Source organism: Glycine max, chromosome 8, assembly GCF_000004515.6.
Source record: "Glycine max cultivar Williams 82 chromosome 8, Glycine_max_v4.0, whole genome shotgun sequence".
NCBI classification, from domain to species: Eukaryota; Viridiplantae; Streptophyta; class Magnoliopsida; order Fabales; family Fabaceae; genus Glycine; species Glycine max.
The window spans coordinates 20,830,047-20,849,853 of NC_038244.2; the positions used below are offsets into that span (position 1 = coordinate 20,830,047).

The 19,807-nt window shown below is 31.0% G+C and overlaps 2 protein-coding genes across 4 annotated transcripts; one reads left to right on the forward strand and one right to left on the reverse strand.

Annotated features, from left to right (window-relative positions):
* Positions 1-376: 376 nt before the first annotated feature.
* On the reverse strand, positions 377-5,641 carry LOC100813514 (probable galacturonosyltransferase 14). 2 transcript variants are annotated; one of them, XM_014779226.3, is made up of 6 exons: positions 4,941-5,641; positions 3,999-4,054; positions 3,751-3,906; positions 2,263-2,853; positions 1,675-1,977; positions 377-1,358 (listed from the first exon to the last, which is right to left on the reverse strand). In XM_014779226.3, exons 1-6 carry the CDS (start codon positions 5,164-5,166, stop codon positions 1,338-1,340), a joined length of 1,353 nt encoding a protein of 450 aa, XP_014634712.1. In that variant the 5' UTR covers positions 5,167-5,641; the 3' UTR covers positions 377-1,337. The 2 variants fall into 2 exon arrangements, with proteins under 2 accessions (XP_014634712.1, XP_003531845.1); XM_003531797.5 differs by having other exon boundaries at positions 377-1,344; positions 4,941-5,640.
* A 12,935-nt stretch (positions 5,642-18,576) lies between these two features.
* Positions 18,577-19,396, forward strand: LOC100814057 (LYR motif-containing protein 4). Of its 2 annotated transcripts, none has more exons than XM_006585702.4 (2): positions 18,577-19,065; positions 19,139-19,396. In XM_006585702.4, exon 1 carries the CDS (start codon positions 18,671-18,673, stop codon positions 19,040-19,042), a length of 372 nt encoding a protein of 123 aa, XP_006585765.1. In that variant the 5' UTR covers positions 18,577-18,670; the 3' UTR covers positions 19,043-19,065; positions 19,139-19,396. The 2 variants fall into 2 exon arrangements, with proteins under 2 accessions (XP_006585765.1, XP_006585764.1); XM_006585701.4 differs by having other exon boundaries at positions 18,577-19,058.
* Positions 19,397-19,807: the final 411 nt, after the last annotated feature.

The following is a 19,807-nucleotide window of genomic DNA, read 5'->3' on the forward strand; positions in this document are numbered from 1 at the left end:
CAACTACTTTAATAGATAAATTTATCAAACAATTATAATTTAACAAGTTAATAACTAACTGCATGTGACAAGTCAGCCACTATTACTGACTTCTAATAACCCCACACAACTGAGCAATCTACACTAGCTCTACCTGGAGTGATTTACCCCTTCTCCCTAATAACTACTCACATAAGTCAAAAGGTGCAGTATAAAGCCTTTTTCTCATTAATGTTCTTAACCAATATGATTGATTCGCATTGAATTTTCTTGCCAAACTTTTGTTACCAAATAGTAACTTGCATTTACTTCTAAAATTGTGCTGTATCAAAGTTGTGAAAGCACGAAGCACAAAAATGAGGAGAACGATTATGACCCGGCAATGCAAGGATGGAGAAGAGAAAAATGAATTTTCTGCACATTTCCAATGTCTGGTAATCGTACATAATGAATAACAATAAATATATATATCCTACAAACAGTTCCCCAATTCAATGGACCCGTAACAAAGCAAATCTAATGAACTACTCCTAGAATACACCATTATGATATCAAATCAAAGTGGATGAAGGTAAAAATTGGTACTAACAAAAAATAAGAAACTAATGAAGGGTAAAACGCTGCTCTAGAGGGGGGAACCTCACAAATTAACTGTTCTAGCACTTGTGTTCTCAACACCAACTAGATTGATGAAACAAACCTGACTTTTTTATCTCCAGCATCCACTTTATTCTCCAATATTCAACTATGGAATCTTTGCTGTATTTATCCCATAGAAGATCAATAATATTATCCTTTCACAAACCAAAAATAGAGGACGTGTGTCTATCTCACAACTCAAGGGCTCAAATGATTCTTTAAGGCCATGCAGGAATGGTAACTGTATCATCTGCAAAAATGTAGGGAATGGAAGGAAATCCAATGTTTTTTTATCACTTTACCCTCTCAACCAATTTTATATTTGCCTCGTCAAATTCATCTTGAAGAAAATTTCAAGCTGCAAAAATTTAGATGAAACCTGTATTACTCGTCCCTTTCATATTCACTGTTGTACAAAACATTGTGCTCCACATTGGCAGACTATGATTCCAGGATGTTACAGTTCCTCAAAAAATCATTAGAATAATTGACATACTTGGTCCAAAATGGCCGAAGATGTTCAAAGCCAATTTGCAACCAAGGTTTTGACTGGCCATTGTAGTGAATAACAGCAGCCTTTTTCACACTCTCAATATTGGTATTATTCTGATAACCCAATCCAAGCATGTGCCAAGAGGGATCAATCGGATGAACAAGTCCTTTAAATGCAATCAAAGCAGGAGGCAGGGTTCCAAGCTTCCACATTGTCAGATTTGACTTCAGATTCTGCCATAGTGAAACTGTCAATAAAAAAAATTTTGGTAACAGAAACATTAAAGACCAAATGCCCAAGAATTCTCAATACGAACCCCCTCTTTCAGTTTCACAAGGAAAGAGGGGTTCAATATAAAGACCAAAAACAGAAGGAAACTAAAGGTCATGTAATCACGTTATTGACATATAGATGTTTAATCCACTCAATCAGTTGCAGCACAGCAACATTAATTTATAATAATATGTGGATTTTGTATGAACTTCAAACTATTGAAAATCAAAAGAATAATTTAAAATTTTGAAAAACTGAAATTATGTTAGTACGAGTATATGTGGACTTACCTCTTTCAGCCAAGAATGATATATCTCTCTTATATTAGTTCTTCTCCATGCATGCAGATCAAAGATATTCATTCCATAAGCCCATGCACACTCATCAGGGTCCAAATTTCTTGCAATGAGAGGATGGGAAAAATTGAAGTAGTTCCTAAAACGCTTAGACATTACCCACTCATCTTCACCTCTGCAAGTTTCCACAGCTCCATTAACTTTTCCTTCCAGATCAATTTCCCAAAGTGGAGACAAGTCACGCTGAATCACCACATCATCATCCAAAAAAACCACCTTGTCAAGGTTTGGGAAAAGCTGTTTGACAAATAAGACAAACATAATCAGCTCAAATATATCAAACAGAACACAGTTTATGTTCAAAAGAGAAAGACAACTAAAACATTTTATCTAACATTAATATTTTTAGTATAAAAAAAATTAGCAATCTCAGCTATAACTGGTGTGTAAGTTCAGAATACTGATGAAAGCAATGCAATGCAAAAGCAATATAAAGTTAACAATGATCTACTTGAACAAGCAACAATAGATATGTGGAGATGGACAAAGAAAACAGAATGATCATTGTTGAATGCAATTCACCTCTGGTAAGTATATGCGGAGATGGTTGAGTAAAGATATGTATTTTGGACTTCTGGCCTGCAATTTAGATGCAAATTTACGTGGACTGGTGTCACTGAGATTGGTTCCTGCAATATGATTCCCATGGTAGTAATTCCTAATCCCATTTTGATTTTCTACGGCTTCAAGCACTGGGACATTCTCTCTAGTCAACCAGTCAAATTGGTGAATGCTTTTTATTTCAACTATGGCAGGGGTGACTGGATTCAGTGCAAACCATGAGTGCATACCCGCATATGTTTTTTTATCCGTGATCACATGGAAGACAATCTTCTCAGGTTTCAGAGATGACTGGACAGTTGAAGCAACAACTACTGAAGCAGCCAATATGTTATCAGTTGACAGAATAAAATGGTGGTAAGAGTTGTCAGACAGTAAAGGAAGTAACTCGGGAGGAGGCAATTGTTTGCGTGCATGGGCATTTGATGAATATTCATCAGTCAGACGTAAAGACAGACAATGAATCCCTTTAGGGATAGAACTTGCTGCGAAGTGTTTATTCATCAGCTCTGCAAATTTAGACTCTCTGATTTCTCTCTCAAGTTTTTCCATCTGCCCAAGAAGCACATCATTTTTACAAAGATCAATAAAATCACCATTTATCACAATTTTTAATACAAGAACAGTACTGTATAGCTAAACAATGTGACTAAGCTATTGCAAGATGAATTAAAGATATGAAAATACTTATGCTAAGTTTCACAGATCAACCTTGCAACCATGACTATCTATTTTCCTGTACAGTGGCATCATACTAAATTCAAGTAAAATTACAAACCAGTATTCATGGTAGATGAACAACCAGTATAAATCTATATCAAAAGCAACCTACCTAACAATCTTGGTAAAGTATTCTCAACTGATTTCTTTACAAGGTTAAATTAACGAAGTTAGCAGCAACATCATCAAAAGCAAGATATTCCTTTCTCCATGCAACAAGTAAATTAAACATATAAAAATAAGCATAGCACCTACATAATTCAGAAGCACTTTCAAGTCTCTCCATAGACAAAATGAAACTGTGTTTCGATTTTTCTTTGTAAATATTAGTTATAGATGAACCAAAAATATAGTCAAATCCTACATATTGAGAAAATTCCATATAATACGTCAGTACTCAGTTCAATGCTACCACAACAACACAGAATCAAGTGTAGCAGGGACTTACATCCAATTAACAAAACCAAAGCCATAGACTAATAAATTTGAAATAAATATTAATCTAGAAAAGTCATGAACTGAATCATTATATCTCTAGACAGAATATTGAGCCTTTATTATATAAGTTATCAAGAACAGAATATTGTGTTAGTGTGTTTTCGTTATATAGCCATAAGACAAGATTTAAAAATGTCAATAGAATTCAGTTTGAGACAACCTCTTCCTTACTCAATATTAATTAACCAAGATACAGACAACACTTTGTGTTAACTGAAACAAGCAACTTACCATTCCCCTTAGCATGAATGCAAAAGTTTTTGCATCATACTGATTGTTCTTCATATCAGAAACCAGTTGATCAAAAGAATCCGGCAGCTTTAGATCAGGTGGAATTTCCCCAGCCTTCACTTCGTTAAGGATCTTGTAAAAATCTCTAACCAGTCTCTGCAACACCATCAGTGTCATCATAACCACACAGATTTCAAAAAATAATTTAAACCATAACTTTACTGGATATGATAATAAAAATTATTTACCCCTGAATCGTCAACCCTACCAAGAAGCCTCGGTCCCAACCGCCTACCTAAACAATCTGAGGCACAAAATAAGGAGTTAATCAATGGTCTATAAAAGGCACGTGGTGAGACATAAAAAAGGCACAAATAATAAACTTTCAGAACCTAATCCAAGTATCATAAAAAAAAGCAAGCTACATACAGCTGATGTTTCAGTAAGAAAGAAACAGATAGAGCAGACTACAATCATTACCAACATACCAAAATGAGCAGAACCAATCATTGCTTAGACAGGGACCTTAAAAACAACAAACATTGGCCCATAATGTTTCCCCTAACAATTCACAATAGCACTAGTAGTTTTTCAGTCAAAAACATAACGTTTCCCCAAACATTCCTCAAACGCAATACTCAACAGCCTACAGAATTCAAAAACACTTGCCAAGAGCAATCAAAAACCACCCAAACAAAACACTTAAATCACCCAGACACACTTCAAAATTCAGATCCTAAAACAAAAGTATGCATGACACGTTAACACTAGCCAGCAGCTACAAAACTTTCACCACAAAAATCACTTACAAAAATTGCACTACCACACAAAACAACGCAATTTTAATTTATCTCACTAGATGACATCAACTACAAGGATCGGTGGCCATCCTAAATCTATCGATATACTAAACACGGATCACTTGCGACAAACAACAACAACAACAACAAATAACTCCTTATCCCACTAGATGAGGTCGACTACATGGATCACCAAGACAGACTTACACAATTATTGCGCTAAAAATCCAAAACACTCTCACCCCTCAATATTCCTTTTTTTATTTATTTAAATCACATAAACACAAAGCACACAATGTTCAAATCAAGATCTAGCATATAAAACAAACAAAAGATGTTAAGATTGCAATGTAAGAATTGACGAAAGGGGGGTGAGATTTGAGAAAGTACCGAAGGAGGAGCAGTTGTTGACACCTTCGAGGGTGACGAGGGCGGTGAGAATGAATACAAAGGGAAGAAGAAAAGCGAGGATAAGGATGGTGTGGAAGAGGGTTCGATAGGAAATGTGGCGCGCAGCGACCTTGATCTTCATCAAGTCAATAAAGCCATTGTTGTTGTTGTTGCTGTTGCTTGATATGGTGATGCTTCTCATGCTCGGCGAGAAGTGAAGCTGCATCGTCGTTCACGCCGCAGCCCCACCGCCGCAACAACCCTACCACCACGCCAAAACGACAACGACAACCCCCATGCCCACACCATCACATTCTCATTCCTCCCTCCCGATCTCAAAACGACAACAACAACAATCGTGTGGTTGCCACAAAGCCGAATCCAATCGAGGCGAGGGATTGGGTGGTGGTGATGGGTTATGCTTCTTCGAGTTCCTCTCCCATGGATCGATCAACAAGGAGAGCGAGAGAGAGAGAAATTTTTGGGTCTTTTTTTTTGTTTTTGTTTTTATTTTTGGTTTTTTTTTTCCCTCACTTTGTGCGGAGCGTTCTCATTGGTCCGATCTAGAATTTCGTTTTCCCCCAAAAAATAATTGTGAAAAATAAAATAAATTAATTAATAAAAAGAAAATGTGGAAATCAAAAACTCAAATCAAAACCGTGTTGGGCTTAGAGAGAGAAAGGTGGTGGGTGTTGTTTGACCTTGAGATTAGGGAGGAGCATGAGCACGAGCTAAATTTAGATTTAAATGTTTCCTATGTTTATGGGCTTGGTTTAAAGAATTATGTGGATAGTATTATGAGGAAAGTGATGGGTAATTTTAGTTGAAATTTCTTCATTCTGTGTTAGCGTGCAGTGTAACTGTGTATGGGAATTTGATAAGGGAATAATGTATGTATTATAGCATGAGTTACATTCCATAATACAATCTTAGAAAAAGATTTAAAAAAAAAATAAAGGATAAATGATGATTTTGTTTCTGAGTGTGTAGAGTGTTGCTAATAAATTCATTCATCTATTAACTTTTTCCATCCGTTCCCATTAATGAGAGAGCATACGTGACACAGAGGGTCGAAAATGTCACAAAAATGATTATCAACATGAATAGATTGGACCAAAATGTCAATAAGTTTTTATTGAACTAATTTGTTAGACCCCAAATTTTATTTCATCTAAGGGTAAAATATAAGTTAATCTTCATCCCCTCTTTTTATTATTTTGTAAACATAACATTACAATAAACACTTAAAAAATAGAGAAGCAAACATAAGTTATAACAAACATAATAATAAGCATAATATTGATTAATAAACATAATTTGCCTATTACTATGAAATTTCTAATACTTCACCCAAAACACGAGACTCAAACAAAAATGCACAATCATTTAATCCTTGCAAAAAATGAAATCCAACTTGATTTTATCACTACTTAATGTTGTCATAATAAAAAAAATTTCAAAATAAACATTCTACCGATGTACAAAAATAAACATTGTAACAATGTATCAATCAATACAAATTTATCCAAATTATAATAATTAGTCAAAATCTACTATAAACAAAAGACAAATATATCTCATATTTCACTTCTTCGAATCTTGACGACGAGACAGTCTTGTTGTGGGTATGAACCTCATGTAATTCAATTGGTTCATCCTATGAGATGGTACATCTCAGAATATAATTCGAATTGGTGTTGAAGGCCTAACTAGAGGTGGTCTAAACACACTTGACAATGGTGGAGGTGTGAAGCTTGTTTCCTAAAACATTATAAATAATGACTAGTTATGCATAACATAATTTAACAATAATTAATCAGTTATATTTAAAAGTCACTCATAGCACTAGGAGTTGGAGCACTTCGAGTGGTAGTTAGAGTTGGAGCTGGAGCACTTTTACAATTAGGAGTTGAAGTACTTTCAAAATTAGCTGGAGGTTATTCAACTTGTGGGACAAATTAAGAGCAGTTAATCTCATCCTATAAATATGTTACGTCTAACATAAATAACTTGTAAGCAACAATAAAAATAATTAATCAGATTTTAAAAAATGTTACTGGTGTTGTTGTGGTTCCATTTGAGTTAGTCTCTTCTTCAAGAGTTGGTTTCCACTTTTTTGGTCTTGGTGGAACACCACCATTAATGCATTCCCTATTGTTATGACCATTCAGACCACTTCTAGTACAGGTGACATCTTTGTAGGATTTTTTTTAGTCTACTATTACTGACATGTCCCTCATTCTGATCCTTTCTTCTATATTTTTTGGGTCGATCAGGTCTCTTTTTAATATCTAGTGGTGTCAACCTATCAAAAGATGTATTTTCCCAATATTGTTAACTCTTGGTAAGGTGTATGTAATTTTCATAGGTTGCATTGTAAGATCCAATGGTCAACATATCATCACTGTAGTCCTCTAGTCTATGGTTATTGTATCTGATGGCAGTAATCACATGCCTACAAGGCAGACTTGTGTAGTAAACAAAAAACACATTAAATTACATAGTAATGCAATACATAATATCAAAAATTGACAAATTTGACTAACTTAGTGTTATACCTATAAGTTGTCACATCCTACATGTGGATGACCAGTTGTGTAGATTCACATCAAGTCTTGTTTCATAACGGCAAACCTCATATCTAGTTCCATTAGGATCACTAACCCAGTTTGCAGTCCACTTGTTGGATTGAACTTTCTCCTTTCTCAGCCTTGACTATTACAATAGGTACCAATGGTCCTAATCTTGCAGCCATTTTCAATTTAGCACTTGTCATCTTGTGCATAATATAGATCCTTATATCCTCACATAGACTCAAAATTGACTTATTTTTTAACTTTGGAATCTTTGCATTAAAAGACTCATAATTCTTGTCGGTTATGCTGTCAACTTTGCAATTTTCACTAAAGTAGGCTTTGGTCCATGATTCACGGGGCCACTTGTCTAAATAAGTCCATGCATTTTCATTCTTCCTTTTTGACAGCTTCCATACTAACATTAAATTCTTATTCAATAGTAGATCATGCAAAGTTGACAGACTAGATTTCTTAACTCTTTGTTTTTCCACTAGTTGGAGAAATTCCTCCATAAGTGCATAACACAATACCTAGTTTAACACTTGACATAACTTCCTACATTGCAAGAAACAACCCCTACACATAGCATATAAATAAATAAGACAAAAATACAGTTAGTAAAAGTTACTAACAAATATATCCTTGATTTTTATAACTTAATAACATTTTTGTCCATGAAAGATTATACTTACTGAAAAATATATTTATATTGTTTATAACTTATTGACATTTTCATCCTTAAAAGATTCTACTTACTAACAAATATATCCTTGTTGTGTATAACTTATTGACATTTTCATCCATAAAAGATTCTACTTACTGACAAATATATCCTTGTTGTTTATAACTTAATGACATTTTCATCCTTAAAAGATGCTACTTACTGACAAATATATCCCTTTTATAACTTATTGACATTTTTATCCTTAAAAGATTCTACTTACTGAAAAATATATCCACAACATAAACATATATCTAATGACTAGCATGACATAGAAACTATCACATATGCATGCAATCAAATTTACAACTTTCTATATTTGAACCCTACATTGCATCACAATTTAGTCAAAGCAAAACAATTGAATTGCACCTTTTGGATGTCTAACATAAAATTCCAGCCATATTGTTTGTAGTCTCTAAGGTCTTCATGTAACAATGTGAGGAACCACTTCTAGTTATCTTCATCTTCAGCATTTACTATTGCATATGCAATCACAAAAATTACATTATTTGCATCTTGTCCCATTGCTGCAAGCAAATGACCGCCATAGTAGCCTTTCAAAAAAACAACCATCAAGACCAATAAAAGGTTTGCAACCAACCTTGAATCCTTGATTGCAAGCATCTAAACATATATAAATTTAGTGGAATTGTGGAGGAGATCTAGGTATGTGAATGCAATTAATTTTCATAGTTGATCCTTCATTGCTTCTTGTTAACTGATGTGAATAGTCCCAAAGCTTAGCATATTGCAATTCAATAATTCCCTCAACCAGTGACCGAGCCTCTTTGATAGCCCTAAACATCTTTCTTTCATCAATGTGCACACCATATTCTTGTGTCACTTGATTATCCATCATTTTTTGGATGCACATATACATAGTCTAGGTCACTTTCAGAATGATAAAAAAAGTTAGCATCCTTATCATGTTCTTTAACTTCATCATCATCTACACCATTATTAACTTGAGTTTCAACTCCAACAACTTTAGTTTTAGCATCTTGCACATCAACTTGAGTTTCAACTCCAACAACTCCAGTTTCACCATCTAGACCACCTTTACCCACATTGTTAGCACCATCAACATCCATATCTTCAATAACATTCTGAGTAGAGTCCTCAAGAACAACCACTTTCTCTGCATTGCAATTTAGAGGCAACACATCTATTTCAATCTCTAGCCCAATTTCAATAACCAGACCCCCCTCTGGCTCAACATGTTCTAAGTATACATGCACTTTTTTTTTTGGATTAGCAAGCCCAATTTTGCAGAGAGATAACACATCATAGTCATTTTCTAGCCTTTGTAAACCACTATCAGACACAAAATAATAAACTTAAGCAAACTTCACATAGTTACGACAAGCTTCGCACAAGTCGTGGGTTGTCCATACATTAACCAAATTTGTTTCAATATCTTCCTAGACACAGAATTCACCAACAACATACTCTAGTGCCTCGTTTGCATTTTGTATCAATTTACCATTGTGGTGCAAAATAAGAGTGATTTCATCACAAATCCTATAGGTAAACACAAACATCATTATTTGTATTTTCACAAACCTTGTTTATACACAACATCAGTAATGAAAAAGTATAAATACAATTTTGAGAACCCAAATATAAACCTCCAAATGAAACATCATTCAAAAAAAAGGAACAAGAAGCCAAATGAAAAAAGAGCAAACAATGCACAAAAGGAAATGACTTCATCTTCTAGGGCCAAGAAAAAATGAGATGCAATGTAGAAGACGAAATAAAGAAATGCGAAGAAAAATGAGTGAAGAAATGTATAAATGCAAACCTGTCGGTGCAATAAAGAAGACAAAAATGTGAACCTCCTACTCTGCGGCTATGGCGTCGTCATCGGAAAAAAAAGGTTATAGTAACAGAGAGAGCACAAGAAGGAAGAAGAAACATGAAAATGCAAACCTAGCGACGATGTGATAAAGAAGATGAAAGGAAGCACCTTCGTCTTCAACGGCCAAAATGCAAACCACCTACACCGCAACTATGGTGGTTGTCATCAGAAAATAGGTGTCATCCTTCCTTAGAGAGTGCGAGAAGAAGAAAAGACAAGGAAAAAAAACATAGAGGTAACAAATGAGTCCAATAGGTAAAAAAAATCAAAACTTTACATGACAAATCCGTCCCTATGACTTACTTTTAGAGAGTCAATCAAAGATGACCAAGTTGGTAATCATTTTGGTGACACGCTTTTTCATTAACGGTAACATATGAATGAATTTATTGCATTTTTTTTATTTTCAGAGACTAAAATTTAAATTTTTATCTTCTTGATACTAACTTGTTAGCGCTTTACACATTCAAGAATGAAAATAATTATTCATCCTAATTTAAGTGAGACTAAATCTTAGATCAAGAATGATATATATTAGCAAAAATACATGCGTTATCATGTCTATGTGTCCACATTTATATTTTAATATTGTGTTTTCATATACCAAAATTAATATATTTTTGTAATTTATCTATTGTGTATCGAATTGTATATTAATTTTATTATTTCACTATTGTGTCTCCTGATTTATGTGGGCTTGAAATTCATATTTTATAATTTATAAGAGTAATTTTATTATTATTTATAATTTCTAATACGTTATCAATTATTTAGTTTCAATTTTAATAAATATATGCGTCAATGCATATTAGATCAAATATATAAAAAAATTGAAAGAAGTTTGAAAAAAATTAGAAATTTATCTTAGAGAAAGAATGAAAAGGCGGATAAATTCTTGTCTTTGACTTATATTTATCCCTCCATAGAATCTGAATAAGAAAAATAAAATATTATGTTAACAATTGATTATTTTAGAAGGAAACAATGAAAAAAAAACTAGAATGATAGGGAATGTTAAAAATAAAATTTACCATTTTTTATGGTAAAATAGGTTAAAACTTGATTTTGATTAATGATTGATATTTGAATACTAATTTAAATCGTGCAATGAAATCATGACAAAAAAATAACTGTGATATAACATCGAGATAATACATGATAGAATTTAAGATATTTATAATAAAATTGTGAGAAAAAACCTTGGGAATACAGACATATCTTCTAATATGTGATCATAATACGTGATAAAAAAAACTCGAGGATACAAACATCTTTTAAAAAAAAAATTAAAAAAATATTTGTTATAATTGTCATAATTACTATAATTAATGTAATTCGTGATAATAAAATAAAAATTTCCATAATTATAAAAAATAGATAACTTATCTTCTAAAAGTTTACCTAATTAGAATATATTCTTGTTATAATCATCATAATTACTATACTTTATGTAATTAATTACAAAAAATTAATGAAGAAAAAGCTCTTTTTTTTAAATGTAGTTGAATTGATTTATCCAATGCTTTTCTTTCCTGTTTACTTGATTTGTTGATGGATTTTAGATTATACACTTGTTGAGGTAATACTTTTGCATCCCAGTAGATAATTATCAAGCAAGACATAATAATTTGAAAAATTATTTTCTTCATTCATAAAAATACTTGAATATACCGTAAGTCCATTTAAATTATTTTTAACTTGTTATTTGGTTATATTGTACATTTGATAAATAGTAAAAAGTAAATATTATCAACGTTGTTAATTGCTTTCTCAGTGTAACGGTCAAGACTGCCTTAACATTATCACAAAACTACCCACTAATCTTTTTTTAAGTAACTAACCACTAATATTTTCTCCCTCAAATATTTGGTTTCCTATAAATTGAGAGAAGACGGGATGATGTAACAAAATCAGATTTGACATTTTAGAGAAGGGATGAGAAAGAAGAAAGTGGATGTTATAGGATCGAATCACCTTTTATCTCTTGAGCCAAATTTTGTGTTTTTATTATTTTTTTTAAAAAGAAACAAAATTTTGAAATTGTAAATCACTCTTATCTTATTCTATTTAATTTTACATTACATCTATTATTTTCATTCCATAATGATAAGATTATTTTCAACTTTCAATGAAACAAATTATAAGACCAGACTATGTAAAGAAGCGACAAAAAGCTAAAATTATAATCAACTATTTAAATTTAAATGTAAATCAATCAAATAATTATTTAAAACAATTATATAAAAATTCATTATTTGAATCAAAGAAAAAAATATGAAGTGCTATTTAAAAAAGAAAATTATATATGATTAATCATTAATACATTCAACACACCTGAAATAGACACACCAAAAATGGGCATATAAAAGTAACAAAAATATAAAATTCATATTTTAAGAAACCTAGTCTGAAACTACATGGAACCATCGAGATAAAAATGAATTTTTAGGTAGTAATTTAAAAATAACATATTTTTCAGATATGAAAAATTTATTTAAATCATATATAATTGGTGTTTTTTGGTGTATGATCAATGCACATATGTAACATGTTATACCTTTCCTTATTCTTCCTTCACTATCCTCTAGACCCAAACTATATATCTCACTATTTGATTTTGTTGGTTCTTTTCTAGCTTTGTCTAGATATTAAATATATGGATCTTAACTCTTTAATTTCACCTTTAATATTATCTTATTAATCTAGTTCAAATAACTAAACATGATAAATTGATAGGTGAATTATTATAAATTTCAAAGAATTTTTTTTTATTCCTACCAATAAAAAATATCTTATTAATTTAATGTATTTCTTATTTTGAATGAGGAATTATCTTAAAAAAATAAATAGGATAAAGTTTCTTAAGTTTATATAAAAGTAAATTATATATATGTTCATCAAGCTATTTTAATTAATTTTTAGTTTTTGGAAAAATTTATAAATATTTGATCAAATAATAGTTTATGAGAAACGATTTTTTCTTATTAACTTGTAAGATTTGCTTTTAAACATGACTTAAATTTATGATTACCATTTTTATTTTTATTTTCAATAAAATAATAAAATTTATCATTTATCATTTTATCTGAAATTAAATTATTTATTTTGATAAAAATCCTTCTTATCATTTGTTAACTAAAAAATTATTTTTTTAAATGACTTAATTAAGTTTTTCATACCAGGAAAATAAATCATTTTCAAATTACTACCTAAAAAATCATTTTTGTCAAATAACTATTGATAAATTTTTATGTTTCAACTTACTACCTATCATTAATTCCCTTCTGTTAGGTGATAATGTGACAAATGAACTGTCATGTCATCACGCCCAAATACTGACATTGAAGGTGATGATGTGGCAGTGAAGTATTTGGGACAATGCGTGATGGTGTGACACTCTGTCACGTCATTACTTAACGGAAGGTGAGTAATATTAGTTAGTTAAATGAAATTGAATTTTTTTCAAGTACTTGGTTGAAAAAAAAAAGAATAATAGGTAGTAATTTAAAAACGACCTATATTCTAGGTATGAACTACTTAATTACGTCAATAACAAGATTAATAAGGAGTTTTGTACTAGATTGAAGAGAAGAATAAGATTTGAAAGAATTATATAAAATGGAAATAAAAAAAATAAGTTAAAAAGAAAGAAAATTGAAAATATATATTATAAAATAGTGGGTGTTTTTTTACCTTTACTTGACCATCCAAAGTGGAGGATAATTTACCCTCCTCAATGAAACTAATATTTCTTGATATGAAAATAACTGATTTAAGATGAAGGAGAAAAGGGAAAAAGAGAGAATTAAGATAAAAAAAAAAAGAAGTGAATTTCTTAAAATCAAAGGTAATTCAAGATCTAATTTCAAATTTTGATTGTTAATGAGTGGCTTAAAGAATCCTTTTGAAGAAATGGAGTTGTGATAAACCTGAAATAAAATGTTAGAAAAGAAATAAAAGGTAAACACAAAAAATTAAAGAAAATTGTATCATACAGTGTAAACAAAACTTACATCTAAAAGCTAAACAAAGAATCTGAAACTACATGGAACCACGATAAACAAAAATTACATGTGTTAATCATTCAAAAAGATAAACAAAATTGATTCTTGCAACATTAAAAAATGAACCAAAAATTTTGATTTTTCTATTCATGTTCATGCAACATCAAATGTTATAGAAAAGGCAGGTTGAAAAATATAAAACAATAAGGGGTAAAATGATTTCTTACATATAGGTGACATACAAAACATGTTCAAGTTTGCAAATTATATTGAGAATGAGTTGGCTACAAACAACTATACAACTAATAGGCCAATTCAATAATCAGAGGGAAGATGAAGGGAATGAGATAGTAGGAAAGAAATTTCTCATCAAGAAGGGTGTAAAGGTGCAAATAAAATGGAGGTAATTAAAAGGAGGTATGAGGAATTCGTGAGATGAATCAAAGGCACAATTAAAGAAAGAAAAAAAAGTTTTAAGAAAGTGAAAGTTCAAAGGCACAATCAAAGGCATAATTAAACTGAGAGGAACATTTTCAATTTAAAAAATCTGAAATATAGGAGTGAAACTAAAATAGCAATTACACAAATCAAGTAGGCTTAAGTTTTTATTTGGATATGATAGACAACAGGATTTATCATGTAGGCATACAACAAAGAGAAAAGGAAGGCAAGGAATGAAAAAGGGAGAGAGAAAAGAAGACTATGATAAAAGAGTGTAAACAAGGAGGGGTGGAGGAAAAAAATGTGAGTGGTGTGAGAATAAAGAAGAGTGAGAGCAATTACTAAATAAGTTAGTGGAACCTGGGACGAAATTTGAAGCATGATTTGATTCCTTAGCATGTGCCTTTACTTTTTTGTATTAGTTTTATTTTGTATCTTTTTTTCATTCTATCTTTTAATTAATATACATATTATTACAATTGAAAAAAAAGAGTAAGAAATAAGAATGAAATTGAAAGGCATAAATATATACAAAAATGTGAAGACAAAAGAAATTACAAAAATTATATTCCCTTTATTATAGATACTCAATCCATATAAATACAACATTGAAAGAAAATTAAAGTTACAAATATTTTTCTGTCTACTTTCTCACAGCAGAATCAAGAAGTATACTGAAAATAAGATTTCTTTCTCTATTTTTTCAGTTTCTCTTAGCCACTAAGTATGTTGAGAAACAGTAGACAAAAAAAATCTTATTTCAAATGTATGAGTTTTCAGATTAAATTTGAATCAATGTCATCCATACACCAACTAGAAATGGGGAATAATTATGGTTCGATCAAACTGTTGCAAGCTGTAATTATAATTGTACTGTACGTGAATCTGCATGTTGTTAGTAAAACATGGAGGAGCCAGCCTGTAAGGTGATTAATGAAAGTTGAATTTAATTGAATGGGTAATTCTCAATAATAGTTGGCTCAAAGTATATGTTTTAAGATTTCTGTTCTTCTACTTCAGCCATTTCAAGCAAATAAAAAGACAAAGGATTGATTATTCTTTTTAAGTTGACAAAGGATTGATTGTTAAACAGATTGTCTCATAGGTCTAATTTCCCCACTCTGTAGAACTTATCATGGAAGAAAATTGCATTGCTGGTAACATAAAAGACGATTAACACACTTTTTAATACATTTATGTATTTATTATAGTACATTTTTTATTATTTAAAATCTATTAAAGACTATAAAAGTAAAAGGAAATAAATGAAACATAGAAGGAAAAAAAGAGATAAAAAAATGAAATAATTTTGTAAGTTGTTTGATGAAAAAATAAAAGGAATGAAAATTAAAAATATATCTAAAATGGCATAAATATGTTTAATTTGTGTATAACTGTATAAGAATAAGATCACCTTTCTCTCTCCCTTTCTTCCATTTTTGTATGAAATACTCAACATGTGGATCTCACTTATTTTTAAGTGTTTCTTTTATTAAGTAACCAAATAGAGTTTTTGTAAAAAAAAGTAACCAAATAGAGAAAGAATGATGATTTTGTTGTCTTTTTATCCTCTCCGGTCCTTCTTTCAAGTTTCTAGCATATCAAACAGACTCTTATAATTTATGTATAAAAAAGACACTAAATAAAAATAAAATTCACAATTTTTATAATTCTAAATAAATTTTAAGTGGTAATAGTCTAATAGAGTATATTAAAAAAAAACGTTTCTTCGTGGCAAACAGATTATAGCGCTACTACAACACAACATCAACTTATTATAGGCTAATGGCACCGGCAAATAGACATATAGTATGTCTAGAAAGGAACAAATTGGTTGGCCATATCCATCGCATGAGATAAAATGGGCAAATACATGCTAACAGTTTTGTCACCTAACTGAAATTGTAGTTATAGCCTTATAGACAAGTACGAGTATATTGGAAGAAAAATATAATTAAATGAAATTTTCTCTCATATATACGTAAAGTAAATAAAAAATATCTTTTATTAAATCATTTTTTGTCAATTCACATATTTATTTACTTTTAAAACAAACAAAACATATCTTAGACTGAGTTGGAGTTATGAGGATATATCATAAAAAAATAGGGACGATACAACTTTCAATTCCAAGTGATGAGAGTATTTAGAGTAACTTTAGTGTTAGATCTTAAGTAAGGATTATGAACTCAAAATCTGATCTTGTGTGGATCTTCCAATAAAGGGGGTTAGAGATCTCCAAGGTGAAAAATGAGTTCTTTTATAAGAATCATAAAGATCTCTGGCATACCTAAAAAAGAAAACAAAAAAATATTGAAAACAAAAAATCAAAAATCAAGAAAAGAAGGTCATTGAAGAAAAAAAATAAGAGAAGAAGAAAAATAAAAAAAAAATGAACTTACTTGGAGGTGGCCATGAACAATTGCGATGGAGGGCCGCGAAAGGGGAGGGGGATGCAGTGTGAAGTGGAGGGGAGGAAGAGGGAGGAAGGAGAAGGAAGAAGGTGGATGGGAGGGGGAGTGGCAAGGAAGAAAAAGAATAAAAAAAAAAAAAAAAGGAAGAAAGGTTAGGAGACAGAGAGCACAAGAAAAAGAAAAGGAAGGAAGCGTGAACGTGGGGGAAAATAAAAAGAAAAATGAAGTGTGAATGTTGGGGGAAGACATTGAAGGAGAAGAAGAAAAAGAAAAAAAGAGAAAGAAATTTTTTAAATATTAAAAAGTGAGATGTATGTAGGACCTACTAAAAATTATCTAAAATCTTAAGATGAGATATATCACTAAAGGAAAAAATAATAAAGATCTTGACAGGTCTTCAATCACAATCCTACGGGCACGGTAAGATCCATCAAAAAATTATCTAAGATCTCAATTTAGAATCTACCACTAGTGTTAGTTCATTAGCAAAGGCAAGTGACAAAATTTGAGTAAATGAAATGTGTGAAATCAATGACATTAACATGATTTCATCTGCAGGCTACCTTATCATCTACCAAATTGGGTAAAAGGGGAATTCAGATAATGATTCAGATATTTTTATTAATATTTTTTGAATGAGAAACTAAGTTAGATATATTGAAAGAAAATCTCTAAAAAATTAAGAAACTTATTTTTTCATAAAACAAACTTAAAAATAAGTTGTACACTTGAATCTCTTTGGGGTATGAACTAATTGTTGTGGAAGAACTCATTTGAATATTTGGACATAATTTAGATTGAATGAATTAATATATAAACAAGTGTTCTTATATATGTTATAACATCTTTCATTTATACCCCTCCCATTTACAATTTCAGATAATAGTTTTTCAAACTTGATTTTAAAATTATTTTGGTGAAATCATTTTAAAAAGGCTTTAAGTTTTTCACACACACCATATTATAATTTTTATAAAAATAAAATTTTATTTTTTAAATAGGAAGATTTTCTATACAAAAAATATTTGCTTCCTTAGACACCTCATCTCCTTACTCTTCTTCACATTCATCTATTCTCATTTGAATACTCTCTTTTTTGAATACTCTCTTTTTATGATGAAGTGGTGAATTTAATTATCACAAAATATATTTGGTATATTCTCTTATAATTTTAAGTTTTGATATCAATTGAGTGATAATTTGACATTTATAATTAAATGTAAAAAATAATTTCAAATATATATATCGACTTAATAATTTAACTTAATTTCTTATTTCTTTCAATTTATCATTTTTACATTTTTGGTTCTAACTTAAATTTGAATATTTTTTTAAAAAATTATCAATAATTAAAAATAATAATATATCACAATATTATTTATCATAAATTTAAAATATAATTTATGTTATAAAAAATTATTTAATAGCAGTGCAAATTTCAATTGTTATGTAACTTATATATTAAAAAGTATTTATTTATTATAATCATGAATTGCTTTGTAATCTGATACACACCAAATATCATATAGAGTTAAAACTTATCATATTCTTATTCTATGATATTCTTATGATATTATACATATCTTATCACCGCACAAAAACAAGTCCTTATGATCTAAAATAAATGGAGAAAGTAAAGTAGTAGTATATTTTCAGTTGGGATTCATTTGGGCCAAGAATCTTGGACCCAATACGTCTACATACATAGACATGATTTTTCTTGATCTTCCCTCAATTCACATTTCTTCTCTGACGCTGTATTCTGTTCTGTACCTGGAGGGAGCCATGAGTGCAGCTGCGTCATCCTCCGCTACTCCTTCCGCTGCCCAAGTCCTCTCCCTCTTCCGATCCCTCCTCCGCGCCGCGCGCGAGTTCCCCGATTACAATATCAGGGAGTACACCAAACGACGCACCATCGATTCGTTTCGCCACAACGCCACTCTCTCCGACCCGTCTCAAATTTCCACCGCCTTCGCCCACGGCAAGTCACAGCTCGCCGTCGTTAAACGACAGGCCGTCGTCTACTCCCTCTACGATTCTCCGCTCCGCAGCGTCATGGAACTCCAACAAGTCCCCTTCTAATCACGATAATCTCAGGGTTTAGGGTTTATGCCTCTTCATCATCGCTTCATCGCTTTCTATTCATTAATGCCAATTTGATACATGCTATTACTGCAGGTTCTCAGTATGACTCTGTTGAGGTCTCCACTTGCTCTGAGAAGATCAGAATTTCGCTATTTGATTCCCATCCCTCATTTTTTTAGGACAAATTTATGTTTTTTTTTATATATTTAAATTGAGTGGCACTCCATAATAATAAATGTAAAACCGGTTTTTAGTTGTTAGGATGATATGAGAGTATTTAGTTGGACGACCTGTAAATTTGACATTTTTATTTAATTTTTTATATGATGATGATGATGATGTTATCCTTCACTATGACAATTTGATGTGTTTGTGCTGTTGTTATGATAGATTATTCTGGTTTTGTCTTTTACATTGAACAAGCAATTACATTCTTGAAGATTTACATGTTCCATTCGAGTTGAATGAATTAAAGCATGTAATCATTTGTTTCACGGCCAATGGATATGTTATGTATGTAGGTTAGCCTGATGTTTCTTTTAGGTGGAGACTGGTGTAGTTCTTGTTTGGAATTATTCCTGTGGTTATGTTTTTCAGACCATTTGTTTTGTCCCTAGAAAAATAGAAGAGAAAAATAGCAGACCCTGTATAGTCTATTCTCAGCGAGAACTCTACAACTACTGAAAAAGAATATGAGGGTTCATATGTTATTTGTGCATAGCATTGCAATCTCGTTCTTTTCCTACATTGTTAGCAGCTTCT

Bases quoted from the DNA above. Each gene is read 5' to 3' on its own strand.
- LOC100813514 (XM_003531797.5), bottom strand. From the start codon at position 5,166: ATGCAGCTTCACTTCTCGCCGAGCATGAGAAGCATCACCATATCAAGC. The intron at 3,907-3,998 runs GTAAATAATTTT...ATGGTGTTGCAG, and splicing joins GTAGGGTTGACGATTCAGGG to AGACTGGTTAGAGATTTTTA. The intron at 1,345-1,674 runs GTAAGTCCACAT...TCACTATGGCAG, and splicing joins ATCATTCTTGGCTGAAAGAG to AATCTGAAGTCAAATCTGAC.
- LOC100814057 (XM_006585702.4), top strand. From the start codon at position 18,671: ATGATTTTTCTTGATCTTCCCTCAATTCACATTTCTTCTCTGACGCTG.